General features: G+C 37.2%; 2 protein-coding genes across 3 annotated transcripts in view; one reads left to right on the forward strand and one right to left on the reverse strand.

Annotated features, from left to right (window-relative positions):
- The window catches only part of cables2b (Cdk5 and Abl enzyme substrate 2b), a 34,895-nt gene that overhangs the window by 2,087 nt on the left and 13,618 nt on the right, over positions 1-19,190 (reverse strand). For both annotated transcript variants that reach the window (XM_059527480.1, XM_059527479.1), the window contains exons 2-7: positions 8,720-8,812; positions 5,568-5,645; positions 2,933-3,041; positions 2,579-2,732; positions 940-1,034; positions 493-599 (exon numbers count right to left, since the gene is read on the reverse strand). In XM_059527480.1, the coding sequence (XP_059383463.1) occupies positions 493-599; positions 940-1,034; positions 2,579-2,732; positions 2,933-3,041; positions 5,568-5,645; positions 8,720-8,812 (636 nt within the window). The remainder of the gene's footprint in view (positions 1-492; positions 600-939; positions 1,035-2,578; positions 2,733-2,932; positions 3,042-5,567; positions 5,646-8,719; positions 8,813-19,190) is intronic.
- LOC132118011 (uncharacterized) lies at positions 13,065-17,822 on the forward strand. The gene is made up of 5 exons (XM_059527481.1): positions 13,065-13,886; positions 13,986-14,971; positions 15,055-15,121; positions 17,022-17,190; positions 17,507-17,822. The coding sequence occupies exons 1-5, from the start codon at positions 13,685-13,687 to the stop codon at positions 17,640-17,642; spliced, it is 1,560 nt and encodes a 519-aa protein (XP_059383464.1). The 5' UTR covers positions 13,065-13,684; the 3' UTR covers positions 17,643-17,822.

Here is a 19,190-nt window from a genome sequence, read left to right on the forward strand (position 1 = left end):
GCCACAGACTATTTTAACGATGTCCTTACTATCTTTCTGGGCCTTAACTGAGGTAGTTGTGTTGCTGTCTATGGTGGGTCAGAAGGCTCTCGGATTTCATCAAAAAAAAAAAAAAAAAAAAAAAACGTAATTTTTGTTCAGAAGATGAATGAATGTCTTACAGTAGAGCTATGAATCTTTGGATTCATAGGGTTTCGATTTTTGATTCAAGAACAATTTTTGTTCAAAAATAATGTTTGTAATAATTTAATGTGTATATATAGCATTGAATCGCTATAGAAATCACGGTTCATTTGTTTCTTGATTACTAGTCGAAATTAAAAAATCCATGTTTCAAGATCGATGCATATGCATGGTGAGGGTTTGTAATCGATGCATCAATAAAAAAAAACATGAATTGCTATCTTACAGGTTTGAAAAGAAAAAATAACTTTGGAATATTCCTGTGTATGCAAACAGTTACGGAAGTAAACATTTGAAATGTGTGTGTACCTTCTGATTTTGCTCAGTGTGAGTTTGACGTGGGGGAATTTTTCTTTAAAGGTCTCATTCATGTCCTTCTTCAGATCTGACGGTTTGACGTACTCTATTACTGTTGTCTGTTGAAGAGACAAACAGAATAGCAGTAAAAACTGAGAATCTACATCAGTAAAATAATCAGCAATAAAAACTTTCTACAGTGTACATGTCTAAGCAGTATTCTCGAGTGGTCAGTAATGACGTCAGCTGTATAAGTTATGTTTATCCGCGTCTGTCGGTCAGAGCACCCTGCTTTTAGCAGGTTTAAATCACACAGATAGCCATTCATCCCTACATGTGTGTCTGATGGGTAAATTAATGTCTAAAAACAAGAAACAAGATCAAACTGGGCTGCATGTTTTTTCACATCCCAAATACATACATACATACATACATATACATACACACTGCATCTCTCACCATGTATGAGGCAAAGATGAGCACTCTTTTGTGTTTTCCACATGGCCACCGTGGGTCACTGAGCATATTTGGGTCATAGTCAGTGTCTTCAAGGGCTGAAAAAAACAAAACAAATAAACACACACAAGGACATGGCTGTCAAAGGAGCTGAATGTGGCCCGTTTAAGCGTGTTTTTGAGATGATGGTGACAGTATCTTCCTGCACTGACTAGGCATAGCTATATAAAAGGTGTCGTTCACCCAAAAATCAGATATCCGTCACCTGTTGTGGAGAGTAAATGATGACAGAATTTTTATTTTTTTTGGCTTAACGTTTCGTTTAAGACAACACACAAAATAAAAACACAATTAGTGCTCAGTACGTACAATCAGTGACACAAGTGATTGACACAAGTGTTGCTAATGCAGGCTTGCTAAATAAGGTACAAGAATACAGAGAGCTGATGATTCACACACTTACTAAGTATTCGAATACAGGAATAGCAGCATTAGTAATCATCACACACACACACACACACACACACACACACACGCACACACACACACACACACACACACACACACACACACACGCACACACACACACGCACACACACACACGCACACACACACACGCACACACACACACGCACACACACACACACACACACACACACACGCACACACGCACACACACACACACACAGCGCACAAGCCATCCAACATTCACATTAAACTTTGTGCTTCATTACTTATGATATGGAATACATTCTGAGATTTCAAATCCTGACAAATTTATTACAAATATGATCTAAATGATTATATTTCAACAACGAATTGTAGTGAAAGTATAATTATATAATTAAAAAGTTGATTTAAAAACTGACTTTCCAAACATTGAATGTTTTGGACCTGTTAATCTTTGGACTTGGACTAACATGATTCTCCATACAGTTTAAAGCTTCGGTTGAGAGATTTTTTTTTTCCTTAAAAAAAAAAAAAGACAAGTACTACACCTGATATATATCCAAAATATCAAATTGAATTAAATCAAAATTAGAATCAAATCAATAGTGAATACGAGCTGAAATCAAAATCTGTGACAAAACCCAGACAGTACACCATGACCAAACAGAAACATTTACATAGAAATTTACAATTTAATTGCCAAACCTTAATTTTCAGTTTAGTTTTTTCTTTCTGCTAAATGAAAACTTAAATATCGGTTTTGGCATTTTAGCCAACAATAAATTTTTCAGTTCTTCAAAAATCTCTTATTCTTGCGAAGGCTGCATTTATTTGATTAGAATTATAGTAAAAGCAGTAATATTGTGAGTTGTTACTGCAATTTAAAATAGCTTTTTTCCCCACTGTAATATATTTTAAGATGTAATGTTTCTTCCTCAAATGCAAAGCTGAATTTCCAGCATCATTGCTCCAGTCTCCAGAGTCACATGATCCTTCAGAAATCATTCTAACATGTTGATTATTTATTTTTGCTCAAGAAACATTTCTAATTATCAATGTTAAAAACAGCCGTGCTGCTTCTTTTAGATATTCAGCTTATTTTTGGACAATATATGCCTATAGGAGGTCCTCACGAGTTTATGTGCGCTAGTGTGTGTGTGTGTTTGTGTGTGTGTGTGTGAGAGAGACATACTCAGGTCCAGGCCGACGGTGCTGTTAAGGCGAGAGGGAGGATAACTGCAAGGGATGCTGTTTCTGGAATACGGCAAGGGCAGAGTGAGATCCACTGCGGGCTTGTGGTGGTCCAGAGCATTAGTGGGGTACAGAAACTGAGCGTATGACACCGTCTGCACAACAAATAAGATCATAACAAGCTTCTGTCAGCCTGAGACATCCTGACAGCTCCTTTAACCTTCTGGGTGCATCAGATGAAGAGATATAAAGCTGTCATTCCTGAGCAGGTCCAGTGGTACGCTGAGCACTATGCTCCATGACATTTCCTGGCTGACTGATTGAAAGGTGCAAGGACAGAATGACAAGCTCTTACCCTGCCGTACATGCCCAGCTCCACCCCCTCCAGCCCGGGAAGCATCTCTAGGGTGGTGGATATTCCTCCAGATGAGTGTCTCCGCCGCTGAGCATCCAGACGAGGGTCACTGACACAAAGACAGATTGACAGATGCTTGTTTTCACTGATTAAATCCAAAATTAAGAACAGGGATGCCCAAACTTATTTGTCAGCCAGTCCCCTTTGACCTAAAGTAGTACTTGAAGTATACCCTAGATTGTAAGTTAATATATTCAATAATTTAAAGGGATCGTCCACTCAAAAAAAAAAGAAAATTCGGTCATAACTTACTCACCCGCATGTTGTTCCGAACCCATGACTTTAGCTAATGCTGGAAACATAATTTAAGGTATTTTAAATGAAACCTGAGAGGTTTCTCTTCCTCCATTGAAAAAGCAAGTAACCAGAACTTAGAAGATTCAAAAAGTCATAAAGATTAAACCATATGATTTGTTTGTGTTTCGAAGATTAACCAAAATCTTATGGGTTTTGGAACAATATGAGGGTGAGTAAATAATGACAGAATTTACATTTTTGGGTTAACAATCCCTTTAATAACACATTTACATCTTCATGTCTCTCTGGTGTTGGATACTGGTCACATTCATTTTTTTACTTTTGTCAGGAAGTGTTTTATTTTAACCGTTTTCATTTTAAAATTATTTAATTTGCCATTTTTATTATTTAATTAACTATTAGCTTTTCATCAAATAAAACTTAGTTGCAAACTTAGCTGCAATAATACTATTACTAACTTGCAATGTGTTTTCATACAAAAAGGGTATCAAATTGGAGTTTTGTGGCTTTATGTCCAATTTTAACTGCTCTGAGATCATCTGTGTTTTTGATATCATGGTAACACTCTTTATTTAATTTAAAGCCTTTATGTATAATGCATGATAAAGGGGTATAATGCATTATAATTATTCATATTGTGCATTGTAATACATTATAACTTGCCTAAATATTTATAACCGCATTTAAAATGTGCAGTGTTAATTGATAATTGTTATAATGTATTAACTTGTTACAATTATTCATGAGATTGTACAATGGATTATAAGGTGCACTACAAGGCATAATTTATGCATTAAAACAACTTTTATGAGGCATTATACATAAAGGCTTTATGTTAAGTTGATACTGATATCATTTATTAAAATCCTTTATTTTAGTTGATATCTGAATTTAAAATTTCCTTTTTCCTTTCTGAGAAATCAGCCATAAAATATGAATGACTCATCTTGTACTCACAAAATGGTCCAATCAAACTCTCTGTAAGAATGTCTTTCCTCCTAATACCACCTAACTGTGACATACACTTAAATCTGTTGGCTATTTAAAAATAAATGCCCTTTGGATGAGCCTTGCAATATTTCCCACCCTGAAACAAGACAAAAAGACGTTAGCTCATTAAATTTAAATGTTGCTTGGTTGAAATAATCTTTACGGACTTGAAAACGAGTTCAAACACAGAGCCAATTCAACACACACAAGTCTAACTCACCTAATTCAGACAGCTTGAAATTCAACCTGTTCCAGTCTTTTGCTTTTCCTTTCAGACAGAAGTAGCTGAGTGTGTTACAGATACAGAGCTGCTCTTTGAGCAATGACTGAACACACACACATATATATATTTACTCCCTCTAGCAGCCCTTATCTACAGTCTTAGACCGCTTGCATAACATGGCTGTTTAATTTCCTTCTCTTTTTCAAAAAAGTGACCTAAAAGACAACTTTTCCCATGGTCCAATTCCTTATTTCAGCATTTTATGAAACCATAATGAAAGAGGGTGGGAAAGGAGAGGAGGCTTTTTGTTGCGTCATGCCAGGCCCATTTAATGGATGTGGGAAAAATTCCTTCCTGTCCCATTTGCCCTGAATCTCACCCTAGATATGAACCCCCCCCGAGGAGAGCAGAGGAACCAAACAGAACTTGTATTCAGCTCAACAATTCTCCTTGTGTGCATCTGTCTATTTGAGATTTAGGAAAACATGTAAAGACGAGTCTTGGAAATGGGAATCTCAATTCTAATTCGGATTCTGAATTCTCCAACTTTAATGATTCCATTGATTCTCCCATGCTAGAACAGTTTTGTATAGTATTATTTCAACCCAGTCAACCCCTAGGCAAAAAAAACGTTACTTACAATATAAAGAAATATACAAATATACTAAGGAAAGACTTAAAGGGTTAGTTAATCTAAAAATTAAAATTCTGTCATTAATTACTCACCCTCATTTTTTTGTTCATCTTTACAACACAAATTAAGATATGTTTGATGAAATCCAAGAGCTTTCTGAACCTCCATTAACAAATGTAACAATCATTTTATTTGATCCAGAAAGGTAGCAAAAACCTTGTTAAAATAGCCCATGTGACTGGTGCAATTTTAATGTTATGAAGCCTTGAGAATATTTTTTTGTTCGCAAGAAAACAAAAATAACAACTGTTTCAACCAATTCAGTAATTGTGAGTCAGACTGATTCTTCGGCCTGATTATACTGATTTATCACTCATTAGTGGGAGTCTTTCTGGCTGATTCATTAAATAAAAAGTTTGAATCAACCTTTGATTTAAATGCGCAGATTTTCATGTTTGTTGCATGCATACCTGATATAGAAGCTCTCTCCATAAGGCAGCACAGAGAAGGCGGCACACAAAGACCTTTTGGCGCAGATAAGCACAATCCTGCAGTGGTGAACACAAACTAGTTAACATTACACACTCTTTCTCCACACAGACACACATACTGTATATACACAGGCCAACTCAAAACTCCATAACATAAATGACACACTAATCTCTCAGTACATTCAGATCAAGAACAAACAACACCTGTGACACCAGAGGGGTCAAATAGGGCAGGCTTTAAAATACACTCCTGCCTCATCAACACACACACACACACACACACACACACACAGTTAAAACACCTGCACTATCAGCCTCAGTGTACACTTCTCTCTCGCTTCTTCACACAAACACACAGGATGCATGTCAGCTATGGGTGTGTGACCACATTTTAACCACAGAAATGTGAAAAAAGTGTGGTAAAATGGCAGTTAACATGAAACTGAGGGTCGGCCACAGCAGCCTAGAGGACTCTTTCTTCGTCATAAATCGATATGTTCCAGAAATAACTGAGCATGAGTCAGTGCAATTAACCGAATCATTATTAAACCCAAAATAGGACATGACACCCTAGATTACAAATGTTTAATTTCAGTTATCTGATTGGATATTAATGGTGAATTCTTCAACAGTGCCCCATAGTTTCCTATTGGGGAACAGTATTAGCCTACAATTTTTTCTTTTTTTTATACTGAGTATCTGCATTTGTTCAATAGATGAAGCCACTGAGCACCAGGCTTATCTGGATCTGTGATCATCCAGCGGAAAATATCTTATCGGTTTTATTCGCCCACCCCCAATCCTGTCTGTGACCCTGTGAATGTGATTAGGTACGTGCGTATTTGTGTGTGAAAATCCAAAGCCTGGGAACACAAGCGGAAAATATGGACTGCTGTCTATTTTGGGGCAGTTTCTAATGGGATTTTAGTAAACACAGCCGTCGTTTCTCAGATGGAACGAGGCCAGATCTCAGAGGGAAGAGCCACTTCCTTAAGGGAACAACACAAATCCCATCCAGTCATTTCTTAGGTTGAGTGTACTATGCCAAAACTTGTCATAATATCAGATTGTAATGTTATGTAAAAGTCAGGTAACTAATTCTAATTTTGTAACATAGGGGTCATTTACTATTTTGGGGTTTAATGTAGTTGGAATTCTTCAGTAAAACAAGAGCAGAGTTTATAAAACAACTGGCATCAAAATGTGCTGCTGAAATAATTCAGATCATAAGAAAATCAAGCAAGGCTGAGTTTATTTGATAAAAACAGTACATTAATATTTAAAATAAATGTTTTCTTTTTGAATATACAGTTGTGCTATCTTTTGCAGCAACAACTGACTGCAATCAAATGTTTGCGATAACTGGCAATGAGTCTTTCACATCGCTTTACACAATTTTGGCCCACTTTCTTTGCAGAATAGTTTTAATTCAGCCACATTGGAGGGTTTGAGCATAAAAGGACCATTTAAGGACCCTTCCAAAAAATGTATATTTTAACCCCGGGAAGCAACTTTTATCGGGGAACCTCCTGGAAATGCGATTGGGCTAGTTTTGGAATAGTTTTGAGAACAACTGTGAAGGATTTGTTCTGAAAACCTGGCAACCCTGATCTGAACGCACGTGCTTGAGATATACTTCTATTTACAGGAGCGTCTTTACTGATGAGATGTGCATGAAAAAATCGCATTTTTTTTTTTGCACAGCCCTAGATTGAGTGCAGAATTCATGGTTCCATCAATTATGGCAACTCGTCTAGGTCCTTAGCCCCAGACCATCACAGTATCACCACCATGTTTGACTGTGGGTAATATGTTCTTTTTATGAAATGCTGTGTTGTAACGGGACACATGCCTTCCAAAACGTTCAACTTTTATTGCATCAGTCCACAGAATATTTGGGGATAATCAAGATATTTTTTGACAAATGTGAGACGAGCCTTTGTGTTCTTTTTGGTCAGCAATGGCTTCTGCCTAGGAACTCTCCCATGGATGCCGTTTTTGACCAGTCTCTTTCTTATTGTTGAATCATGAACACTGACCTTAACCAAGGCAAGTGAGGGCTGCAGTTCTTTAGATGTTGTTCTGGGCTCTTTTATGACCTCCTGGATGAGTCGTTACACTCTTGGGGTAATTTGGTAGGCTTTCTCCATTTGTGGATAATGGCTCTTACCGTGATTCGCTGGAGTCCGAAAGCCTTAGAAATGGCTTTTTTAAGCCTTTTCAGACTGATACATGTGAACTATTTTGTTTCTCATCTGTTCTTGAGTTTCTTTACATTGCGGCATGATGTGTTGCTCTTTAAGCATGCTTGACTTTGTCAGACAGGTTCTATTTAAGTGATTTCTCGATTCAACAGATCTGGAAGTATTCAGGCCTGGGTATAGCTAGTGAAATTTAACTCCAGTTTCTAAAATAATGTGGTTAATCACAGTTCTTTCATGATTTAACAGGAGGGGGCAATTTATTTTTCCCATAGGACCAAGTAGGTTTGGACAGCTTTTTTCCCTTAATAAATAAAATCATCATTTAAAAACTGCATTTTGTATTTACTTGCATTATCTATGTGTAATATTAAACTTTTTTAGATGACATAAAATTTTAAGTATGACAAATATGCAAAACATTTAATAAAATAAAAAACCTGGGGGGCAAAACTCTGTTCACGGCATGGTATATAAACTGGAATAATAGAATCTACTTCTGCTGTTCTTCTTTTTCATAGCACATAAAAACTTGTTTATTGCACAAAACAAAATAAATTTTAATTTTACATTAGAAAGATATTTTACATTTAGAAAATATGGCCTCTTTAACAACTTAGTTATTATAGGAAATGTGTCTTCAGTATTTGTGTACAAACTGTCCGAGATATGATATCCTCACATGAATCATACAAGAACACTGCATAAAGTAATTGTAACAGATCATTGCCAAACTGAGAAGAGAATGATAACGAGAGCCAGATTGTTTGTTTTGAAGCATAGAGAGAGGAAAACATGACTAGCATGGGAAAAGACAGACAGGTCGACAGACACAAACACGTACGTACACACACAACCCTGTGGGCTGTTATCACTGGTATTAACAACCCCAAAACCCACAAACCCACATGGAGAAGTGAATAAACACACCTGCTGCCCCTGGTGTCGTACTGCCTCATGTTCTTAATAAAGTGGACTTTCTTCACAGAGCGTGGACGAGGAGAGCCAGATGGGTTCCGACTCCTGAGGACAAATACAGATGGACAGAACATGGGTAAAACATGAAATGAAAATCTTTACCCTTTCATATTTGGTTTCACCTCATCATTCTTACATAGACACAGCCTTTACAATACATGCTGCTGTGACTCAGAGCGGCTACATCAGAACCAAGCAAAACAGCCCAAATGCACACAAGTATTTGACCCAAACTCAACAACTTCAATGGAAAGAATCAAAACAAAACACAAAACTCAACTCACACAAGTTTTATGCTGCTTGAAACTGTTCTAAACCAAATGCAATTTCTTTCATTTGCTCTATAAAAAGTCATCTGTTATTATACAACCATTTGTTCCCATTCAGCCAAGTGCTGTTCCAGCGTTTAAATGCTGTTTAAATGTGACTGAAGGGTGGGAGTCAACTGACTGGCTGTTTCCCCTCCTCAAGGGAATGTGTCATTATGGCTAATGAAACTGGCCATGTCCTGCACTGCATGCCACTGTCATTACGGCTCTTTGCGCATCGTCATGAAACTATCCTCACATTTTACTGAGATGGGACTAAAGGCAGAACAAGTTATTACGTTTTGATGAAAGACAGACAGTTTGCTTTGGAATAATATACATTAATAATGAATCATTTAAATAAAAGGTTGAATCATTCAGTGTGGGAAAGAGAGGGGAACAGGAGATCAGAAAGTACCATGCCACCCACAAGGCGATCAGCACTAACAATATGGTCAATACTGATTTAGGGCCCTATTATACACCCAGTGTTTTTTACTAGTTTCTTATCATTTTTTTTTAATCATTTTCACATCCTTTGCCACGGTTTTTTTAAATAGCAAATGCATTTGAACCCAGTTGTGTGCTCATGGACGTGCTGGTCTGAAAATGAGGTTCATGCGCATTGTTGGTGAGTTGCTATTTGGATACAACTGAAATAGACTGTGCCATTGACCAACTAAAACCTGGTGTAAAGTCAGAGACGCTGTATTTATTTGTTATTTAAAGAGCACGTTAGTAATATGCGGCTTTAGGTAGGTCCACAACATGGGTATACTCTGCTTATTACACATACAGGGACGTCCAGCACCACACAAACATGCAAAATATTAACGCACACACTGTTAAAAATTGCTGTAGTTTTTACAGTAAATATTTACAATAGACTACTGTGTTTTTAATTTTACAGCATTACTGTATTTTGCCATGTGGGAGCATGCATAATTGCTGTGAATTTTAGAGGTCCAATAAGATACTGTGTGTTTTCTTTTTAAAGGTAGATCACTGTTATTGCATGTTCCTATGACTTCTGCAGTAAATGCTTTTTTAAGAAGAAGAAAAAACTGTTGCAAAAGTTTGTCATCTTCAGTGGACATCTTGGGAGTTGGGACTTTCCATTGCTTGGTTTTTTATGTTTATTTAAATTTGTATAAATTATAAATGCAAACACTTTGATCCATATTCCATTCCAGTTGGTGGCGATAATGAACCAATAAGCTAGGTTGCCAACCGCCAATAAACACCAAAAAAGAAGAAGCTGGGACTTTCTACGCGCTTGCGTCATCATCATCACCAGCACTCAATTTTCGCGCTCACCTCGTGCTCTACTACGGTTACTAGAGGAGGAGGATCTCTAATGAGAGCGAGTCAGTCGAGGTGTGTTACATCTTCAATATGGAATCCTTTTACATCCACGTTGCAAAATGGATAATCTAGATTATTTGTCCGGTTTTATGATGAATTTGCTTGATGAGTCGTCACAGATGAACGATTAGCTCAGCTGTCTATATTTTCTTCACCATTAAAGTGTGGCCGGGCTGTCATTTTACTATAAAATTTTTGATAACTGCTCATTATAAAATTATTTTACATTGTTGTTGGTAGTAGACATGTAAGCTTTTAAATGTTTTAAGCTTTTAACTTGATTGTGTTGGTTTTATGCAGTTAAATAGTGTTTAACTTGACTGCCAAGCCATTAACGTTAGCTAATGGCACGTTTTTGTTCGATTTAAGATCGTGTAATGAAGTATTTTTTGTTTAACTACTTGGTATAAAATTATTTTACATTGTTTTTGGTAGTAGACATTTAAGCTTTTAAACGTTTTAAGCTTTTAACTTGATTGTGTAGGTTTTATGCAGTCAAATAGTGTTTAACTTGACTGCCAAGCCATTAACGTTAGTTTGCAGTGCACGTGCTTTATTGCTGTGCATTTATTAGCTTTATATTTTTTTAAAGTTGAAAATGTTTATCTGTCACTTTTGTAATAATGAGAGCAGTACAATCCTTAGTTTTGTGCAGCATGTGAAATTGCATAGAAATGTGCCTAAATCAGGTTTTCGATGTGCTGTACCTGATTGCCCACATGTTTTCACTAAGTTTTCTTCATTGAAGTCCCACATATACAGAAATCACAGGGAACATCACCAGTCTGCTGCTAAAGAGCATCAGGCACAGATGTGTGATAAAACATTTAAATGCCACGTAGACTTTTGTGAAGTTCAATGTGGGACCCTAACACAGCTTTTGTCTCATTTAAAGAGCCATATTGAGTCAGGTCTGGAGATCCGGTGCCCATTTGGTTGCAACAGGACATTTAAGGTGAGATCTACATTTGCATCACATGTATCACGGACACATAAAATGTGCTCTGTAAACCATCTGATAGAGCCTGCTATGACCATGGAAACCCCAGTTTCAGATGTCATGTCCGAGAGTGAGAGATCAGATGTTGCAGAGCAAAATCCTTCTGAAGTTGTGGATGAATCTCTTTTTCTAAGAAATTTAACCCTCTTCTATCTGAAACTGCAAGCTAAATTGCTATTGCCTGAGTCTACCATTCAAGGCATTGTTGAAGAATTTCAAAACATCCATGACATTGGGCAGTCATATTTTCTTAGCAAACTGAGAGAAAAGCTTGCTTTGCTTGAATTGCCAGAGGAAAGGGTTAATGATGTGATTGATCAGTTGTCTAGGGAGGATTTGCTGACAGCTTGTAATAGTGGAGTTCTAAGTACAGCACAGAGGAGAAAGACTACTTTCAAGCAAGATTTCCACTATGTTGAGCCAGTCCCTATTTTTTTAGGAGTCAGTGAAAGAAATGGGAAAGAGTGCTTTGCTCAATATGTCCCAGTTAAACAGACCATCAGTGCTCTGTTTCAGTGCCAGTCTGTGAGGGATCAATATGAACAGATGCACTCGCAAACAGCTGAAAATGATCTGTTTTGGGATGTAAAGGATGGTAAGAATTTTTCTGAAAATTCTCTCTTTCAAACTGATCCATCATCTCTGGGTTTGATCATTTACCAGGATTCATTTGAGGTGGTAAATCCTTTAGGCTCAGCTAGAAAAAAACACAAATTACTGGCAGTTTATCTTACCTTGTCTGATATTTTACCTCACAACAGGTCAAACATAGACCACATGCAACTTGTTCTTTTGTGTAATGAGCAAGATTTTAAGTACTTTGGACCAGCTCATGTTTTTAGATCACTAATTGAAGATCTCAAAGATCTTGAGAAGAATGGTGTTGTGATGAATGATGGCAAAACTTTGAAAGCTTCTTTGTGTTCCATCGTAGGTGACAACCTGGGATCCCACATGATTGGTGGTTTTGTCGAGAACTTTAGCCGAAGCCTACATTTCTGCAGGTATTGCACCATTGAGAGAGACTCATTCCAAGCCACACCTTTAGAACCTGCTATGAAGCGAACTGTGGAGTCTTACGAGAGAAACATTCAGGAACTTGCTACCTTAGGAGATAATTTAGTTGATGGAGTCAAATTTAACTCTCCTTTTAATCAGCTGAATTCTTTTCATGTTTGTCAGCGTGGCTTGCCCCCCTGCCTTGGACATGACCTCTTTGAGGGTGTTGTGGCATCTGATCTTAAGTTGTACATTGATTACTTGGTAAATCAAGAAAAATTCTTTACTTTCACAGAGCTTAATTGCTATATTAAACAGTTTAAGTACACAGGAAATGATGCTGCCAATAAACCAGCTGAGGTTAACTCGGGGAATGAGAAACTTTGTGGTCACGCCGTTCAGAACTGGTGTCTTCTAAGACTTTTACCAGTCATGGTTGGACACCGAATTAAAGATCCAGAATCAGAAGGGTGGCAGCTCGTTCTACTCCTCAGACAAATTGTAGACCTAATTTGTGCACCAGCAATACTGGCAGATCAGGTTGCTTATCTCAAAGTGCTCATTGATGAGTACATTCATTTTAGGTTTGTGACTTTCCCTTCTAAGCCTCTCAAGCCTAAACATCACTACTTGTGCCATTACCCAGAGCTTATAAAACAATTTGGACCACTCATTCGCTTATGGACTATGCGGTTTGAGAGCAAACATACCTATTTTAAACAATGTGCTAGAAAATTGCACAACTTCAAAAATGTATGTGCAACACTTGCAGAAAGGCACCAGCTTCTCCAAGCCCATTTAAGTGCTGGAAACCTCTTTCAGCCTTCTGTGCAAGTTGAAAAAGGCTCTGAATTTTATTCTTGTGATTTTAACGAAGCGATCAGGGAATCAGTTGATCATTTTGATTTTCAGCCAGGCAATACATTAGTAGCTACTGAAATCACTTTGAAAGGAACAAAGTACAGGAAAGGCATGGTTGTTCTTTTGGCCAGTAATGATGAGGGTTTGGAGGTTGGCAGAATTAAACTAATTCTTGTTCACCAGAATTCTGTGGTTTACTTTGTGTCTGAGAAACGGTGTGCTGTGCGGTTGGTGGATTTGGGTGTATACTGCATAACAGATGAGGACCCAAGACATGTCTGTGTACTTCAAGATGATCTATTAGATTATTACCCTCTCCAGGAGTATAACACATGTGGCTTGTCTGTGATTGTGTTACACCACTCTTTTCCATGTTTTTAAGGTATGTCTAATTTAGAGGAAATAAAACTTGCCATCTCCTCTTCGTTACCTGGTCTCTCTGATGAAACGCTTCAAAAATTTCTCCATGGTCTTTCTGCTATTGGTGTTGAGACAAAAGATGACCTCCAGTATGTCAAAGAAGAAGACCTCATGGAATTCTTCAGGCCTATACAATGCCGCAGACTACTGAATGCATGGAAAAATGGTATTTGATAAGATTTAAAATGATTAATGTCCATTTGTAAAATATTGTAAAATGTTTCATGTTCAAATTTCATTTTTTTTTTTTTGTTATTTGTGTTAGAACAATCCAGCTCCTCGACTCCCCAACGATCATCGTGTCAAGTTTTTTCGGATCTATCAAGCCCAGGATCAGAGAGTTCAAGTTCTACACCATCTCGTTCTACTGCTTGCTTTTCAGCATCTTGCGCCTGGGCTGAAACCTTTAAGGTGCCTTGGGAAGTCATGCCTTCCGAAATTAAACTGGCCATTGAAAATAAAAAAAGACCATCACCAGCTGATCGAAGGAAGCTGGTAAGAATGTTAGTGGATAACATGCAAAAACATGAAGTAAACCCAACAAAGGCACAGTGTCAGATCGTAGTGCAGAATATTGTAAAGCAGTACCCGGACAGCTTTGCTGATGTTCTGTCTGATGGAACAAAAATAGGTAGTGGGTATGCCTCTTTGCTCTTGCAAGTTAAAACCCGTGTGGAACATGTAAACAGAAACAACACGTTAGCTCGTCGGAGAAAAGAACGACTACGATCATCGTGTAGAACCGTAAGCCAGAGCTCAAGAAGACTGGCTGATCATTTTGGTTGTGTCAGTTGGCAGCCCGAGGAGTTTCCTGCAGGAGAAAATGATGACACTCTAGAAGAGAAGCGCAAGGAAATGGTGCTGCTTCATTCTACTGAAGGAATGTCTGGAGCCAATAGAGGAGAACTTCACAAGTTGATGGAGGTCACATATTACCGTCAGCGCCGTGATATAAATGCCACTCCACCACTGTCTGAACTAAAGAACTCATGGCCTTACCTGTTTAGTCTGAAGGGGATCTTTTTACATTTCCAATTGCTAACTGACATCTCACTGCTACAAAAAATCATGGAGAGCATTGAAGGGAAAGGAAAGAGGATTCTAAGATTTTTTCAAGAAAAGCCAACAAACAAAGAGGTGTGTGCTGTTCTGTCAAAGTATCAAGAGGGAAATTCTCTGGTCCTGTGCATCTTGAAACTCTTAATGGCCCATTTCAAAGAGAGAACAGAATCACTTCTAATTGAAGCTGATGTAAGTATAACATTTAGATTTTTAATGTCTTAAATATTTAATTGCAAATATTTAATGCAAAATTCATTTTTGTTTTTCCTTAGGCAGCAGCAACTGCAGCCGACATGGAAAGCGAGGGATTACCGGATTCACCCGCACTGATCATCCAAGGTTTGTTGCTTTACTTTGTGTCTGTCTCCATCAATTATTTGCTTTCTAGCTCTTGTACCTCTTTGTCCTGTACTGTTTTTTTTTTCTTCTCACTTTAATGGCCATTTTAAAAATACTTTTTTGCCACCTCTGTTCCTGTTCTATTTCACAATTATATTCTCATTCCTATATTCCTTACATAGTTAGCTCTCTCTGTGCCCTGTTTTTGTTGTTGTTGTCGTTGTTGTCTCTGAACCATTCTCTCTCCTTAACAAAAATCCTTATTAGTAACATTAGTCTTCATTATAAATCCCATAGTGTCTATCTAAAAAAAAAAAAAATACATCATGATTTACTCACCCACAAGCCATCCCAGGTGTATATGACTTTTTTTCTTTCAGACAAATACAATCAGTTGTTTTGAAGAATGTCCTGGCTCTTCCAAGCTTTAAAATGGCAGTGAATGGATGATGAGATTTTAAAGCTCTAAAAAGTGCATCATCCATCATAAAAGTAATCCAGTAAAAAGTAATTCCAGGGGGTAAATAACGACCCTCTGAAGCGAAGCAATGTGTTTGTAAGAAAAATATACATGGTTGAACCGGGGGGCAGGGTTTCATATTTTTTTGAAGCACCCCTGGGCGCCGCCATTGGCTAGCGGTCCCCCACCTGCTGTTAGCATTCCCATTGACTCCCATTCATTTTGGCATCACTTTGACAGCGAATAACTTTACATCCGAGGCGTTTAAAGACTCCATTTGTCCATTCGTTATTTCTAAAGAAACATAAAAATGTATGAAAGGCTCCATTACCTTGTATCTTATGTTGTGGCCCCGTAGAAGCAGTTTTTGTAAAAAATAGGCTAACAATTGCGTCATAACCAGCGACTCTGTCGCACAGTAGAGAAACTACCGTATGGACAGGAGGAGAAGCTTGCAGGCAATCTTTTACTGTCTCTGAGGTTATCGGGGGGGACGTGGAGGCATAAAGTCAAGGAAGAAGCCCATAGAGAGTCCATAAAAGCAACGAGACAAAATTATTCAAAAACGTATGCAAGATTCGGTGGGTGATTCAAGTTTTTTCTTGGCACAGAGATTGGAAGACTTACAATTGTCAGACAGGTTGCTCACGTGACATCTACGTCATCAAGCTCAGTTTGAGTCTGCGCAGTACGCCCGACCCCCAGGGAGTGTGTGCTTCTTATTGACTTCACTTGTCTCTGTTGAATCCAATGGGGTCGCTGTGTCCATTTCTTTTACTGTCTATGGGTTGAACTAGTCGACTTATGCCAAAAGAAAGTAACTACCTACATGCTGTATGACGTAGAATTAGTGTAAGCTTTAACGCCTCTCGTAACAAATAGGGCTGTGTAACAAACTCAAGGTCTTCTCTTATATCAAAATCCTCTGAAAATTGTCTTTAAAAATTCTTGTTTTAGACTTCTAATTTTAGTTTTTTTTGTTGTTGTTTTTTTTTTGCTCTATCCTCTGCGCTTCTGTGTTCTTCGTTACATCAGGTCGGAGTTCACTCTTTCGCCATAAATATGCTCAAAAGTAGATATTTTAATTTATATGGTTTTAAATATGGATATTTTTTCTCAAATGCATCGCTTCACTTCAGAATGCCTGAGCCATGTGGAGTACTTTTATGATCGATGGATGCACTTTTTGGGCTTCAAAATCTTGCCTGTCATTCACTACCATAATAAGGCTGAGAAGAGCTAGGAAATTGTTTTTTTTTTTTTTTTTTTAATGTAACTCCGATTGTATTTGTTTGAAAGAAGAAAGTAATTTATAGGATAGCATGAGTAAATCATGGTAATTTTCACTTCATTTAATTCTTTTCAGACTATCCCTTTAACATTAGCTATACAACACTTATTAATCTATGCTCTGCCATATACTTATTTTATTTTTTATAGGTGAATCCATGACCCCAAGCAAGTGGATGTTGTCCGTCGAGAGGGAAGTTGTCCTGGGCCCATTTTCAGAGGCATTTGTTGAGGGCCTGGCAGCATTGTTTGCGACCTATTACAACTTAAATCTTGCTTATCAGGATGATACTGCATGCACGCTGGAATTTATTCAGAGGTATTTCAGAGCATAAAATCTTACTCAATATTTACTTTCACTTTTTTTTTTTTTTACTTTTTAGGTTTTCAATTTAGGAGAGTTTATCAGAATTAGATATTTTATGGATAAGTTTTCAAATGAACAACAAAAAATTACTAACCACATACTGAATAGAGAATTATTTTATTCACTGCATGTTACTAAAAAGTGCAAGGTGCATCTGGATTAAAAACTAGACGAGCACAATTTGAATTGTCTGACTAATTTAGTATTTTATTTTTAAGTTTATAATGTTTTTGATTAATTAGATCCTGTGTGTGTGTGTTTTCCACAGAGGACTTGTGGGCATCAACCCAGAAACTGGATCAAAAGTTGCTGCTGGAAAGCGAGACAAGAAAATGCATGGAATGAACCCACATGTATGCACACTGTTGCGTAAACTAATGGACTTTGAATGGCTTGTCATTTAAAGTATTCCAATAGAATTGATACCAGAGACTGACCCGATATCCAAGTTCATATTCTTGCCTTTAAGGTAGGCACAGTTCAGACCATTTTTTTAGTTTATGACTTAAGAACGATCACTTTAGGAATGTGTGCATTGCATAGTTAATATAAAAGTGCTGCTGTTCTCCGAGGTTTTTTCCAAGGCTAAAACTTTACATTTAATGTACATTCTCCTTTTTCTTTTTTTTTTTTCATTGTTTCTCCGAATACATTTTGGAATCAGGTTATGTTAAATAGCAATTATTGCACAATACATTTGTTATATTAATGAACCAAGGCTAAAGCCTTGCATTTAATATGCAATCTCTTTTTTTTTCTTTTTTTCTTTTTACCAAATACATTTTGGAATCTGGTTATGTTAAATAGCTATTACAATAAATTTATGTTAATGTTATTGTGAGTTTTATTTTGACAAAAATGCTTTAACTAACAGCAAACAAATAGTGAACTGAATTCCACATCAAATGCTTTAATTTACTGTAAAATGTATAGCAGAACATGTAAGTTCATTGTTGCTCTTGTAATTGCACTTGCATTCATAAACATTATTTCGACTTTAATTTTAGTAACAGCTGTAAAAGATGTACTGCATATTTACATGTATATAGGGCAGTGTGCTGTGTTTTTTACAGTACAATTGTAGTTAATGATTTGCAGTACTCTGGGAAATTTTACAGTATTACTGGCAACCAAAGTTGCCAGTAAGTTACTGTAAATTGTACAGTACATTTGTAGTTAATGATTTACAGTACTCTTGGAAATTGTACAGTCTTACTGGCAACCAAAGTTGCCAGTAAGTTACTGTAAATTGTACAGTAAATTTTTTACAGTGCAGGAGCAGCTCCGTTTCCTTTCTGGAGATGCATTCTTTTTGCGCTTGCAAATTTTGCCATGTAAGTAGGGAATCCGCTATGGCGTGAGCACAACTGGCTCTCAAAAGGAAATGGGAGATGAGACTGATTGCTTTATTGCATGTTATGCCCAAAACACACCCATTACTCATTAAGAGAATAGGGACAACCCTTTTAGACCATGGGTGCCGAATGTTTTTCCCGTCATCCAACTGTTAAAAAACTGCACTTAGATCGTTAAAATAGGGCCCTTTATACTGACTTCAAAACTGTACATAATTATATTTGTGTTGACATTTATCTTACTACGTTTTTTTTTTTTTTAACCATACCAGACCTTTCATTAAGCAGAGACGGTATAAATGGTGCAACCTGTTAGGATTATATATACATTTATATTATATTTTATTTTTCAAGCAAGAACATATCATTTATAGAAATGTATAAGAGAGCTCTGCAAATCTTTGGAAAATATGGATTATGGAGCATTAAACTAGACGATCCTGGTTGTCCTGGTTAAATAATAATGTGGACTGCAAAACAACGGTTTTATAACGGAGTAGTTGTAAGGGCTTTAGAATGACACCAGACCAGGTAGTCGGTCTTAAAGGGACAGCAACACAACAGATACATTCAAGGCCTAGAAAGGTAGTTAGGACA

Source organism: Carassius carassius, chromosome 37 (genome assembly GCF_963082965.1).
Source record: "Carassius carassius chromosome 37, fCarCar2.1, whole genome shotgun sequence".
In the NCBI taxonomy this organism is placed as follows: Eukaryota; Metazoa; Chordata; class Actinopteri; order Cypriniformes; family Cyprinidae; genus Carassius; species Carassius carassius.

What these genes read in the sequence shown, in the direction of transcription:
- LOC132118011 (XM_059527481.1), top strand. Translation starts at nt 13,685, where the DNA reads ATGTCTAATTTAGAGGAAATAAAACTTGCCATCTCCTCTTCGTTACCT. An exon ending in CACTTCTAATTGAAGCTGAT is followed by an intron (nt 14,972 to 15,054) that starts GTAAGTATAACA and finishes GTTTTTCCTTAG; the next exon opens with GCAGCAGCAACTGCAGCCGA. An exon ending in ACGCTGGAATTTATTCAGAG is followed by an intron (nt 17,191 to 17,506) that starts GTATTTCAGAGC and finishes TGTTTTCCACAG; the next exon opens with AGGACTTGTGGGCATCAACC.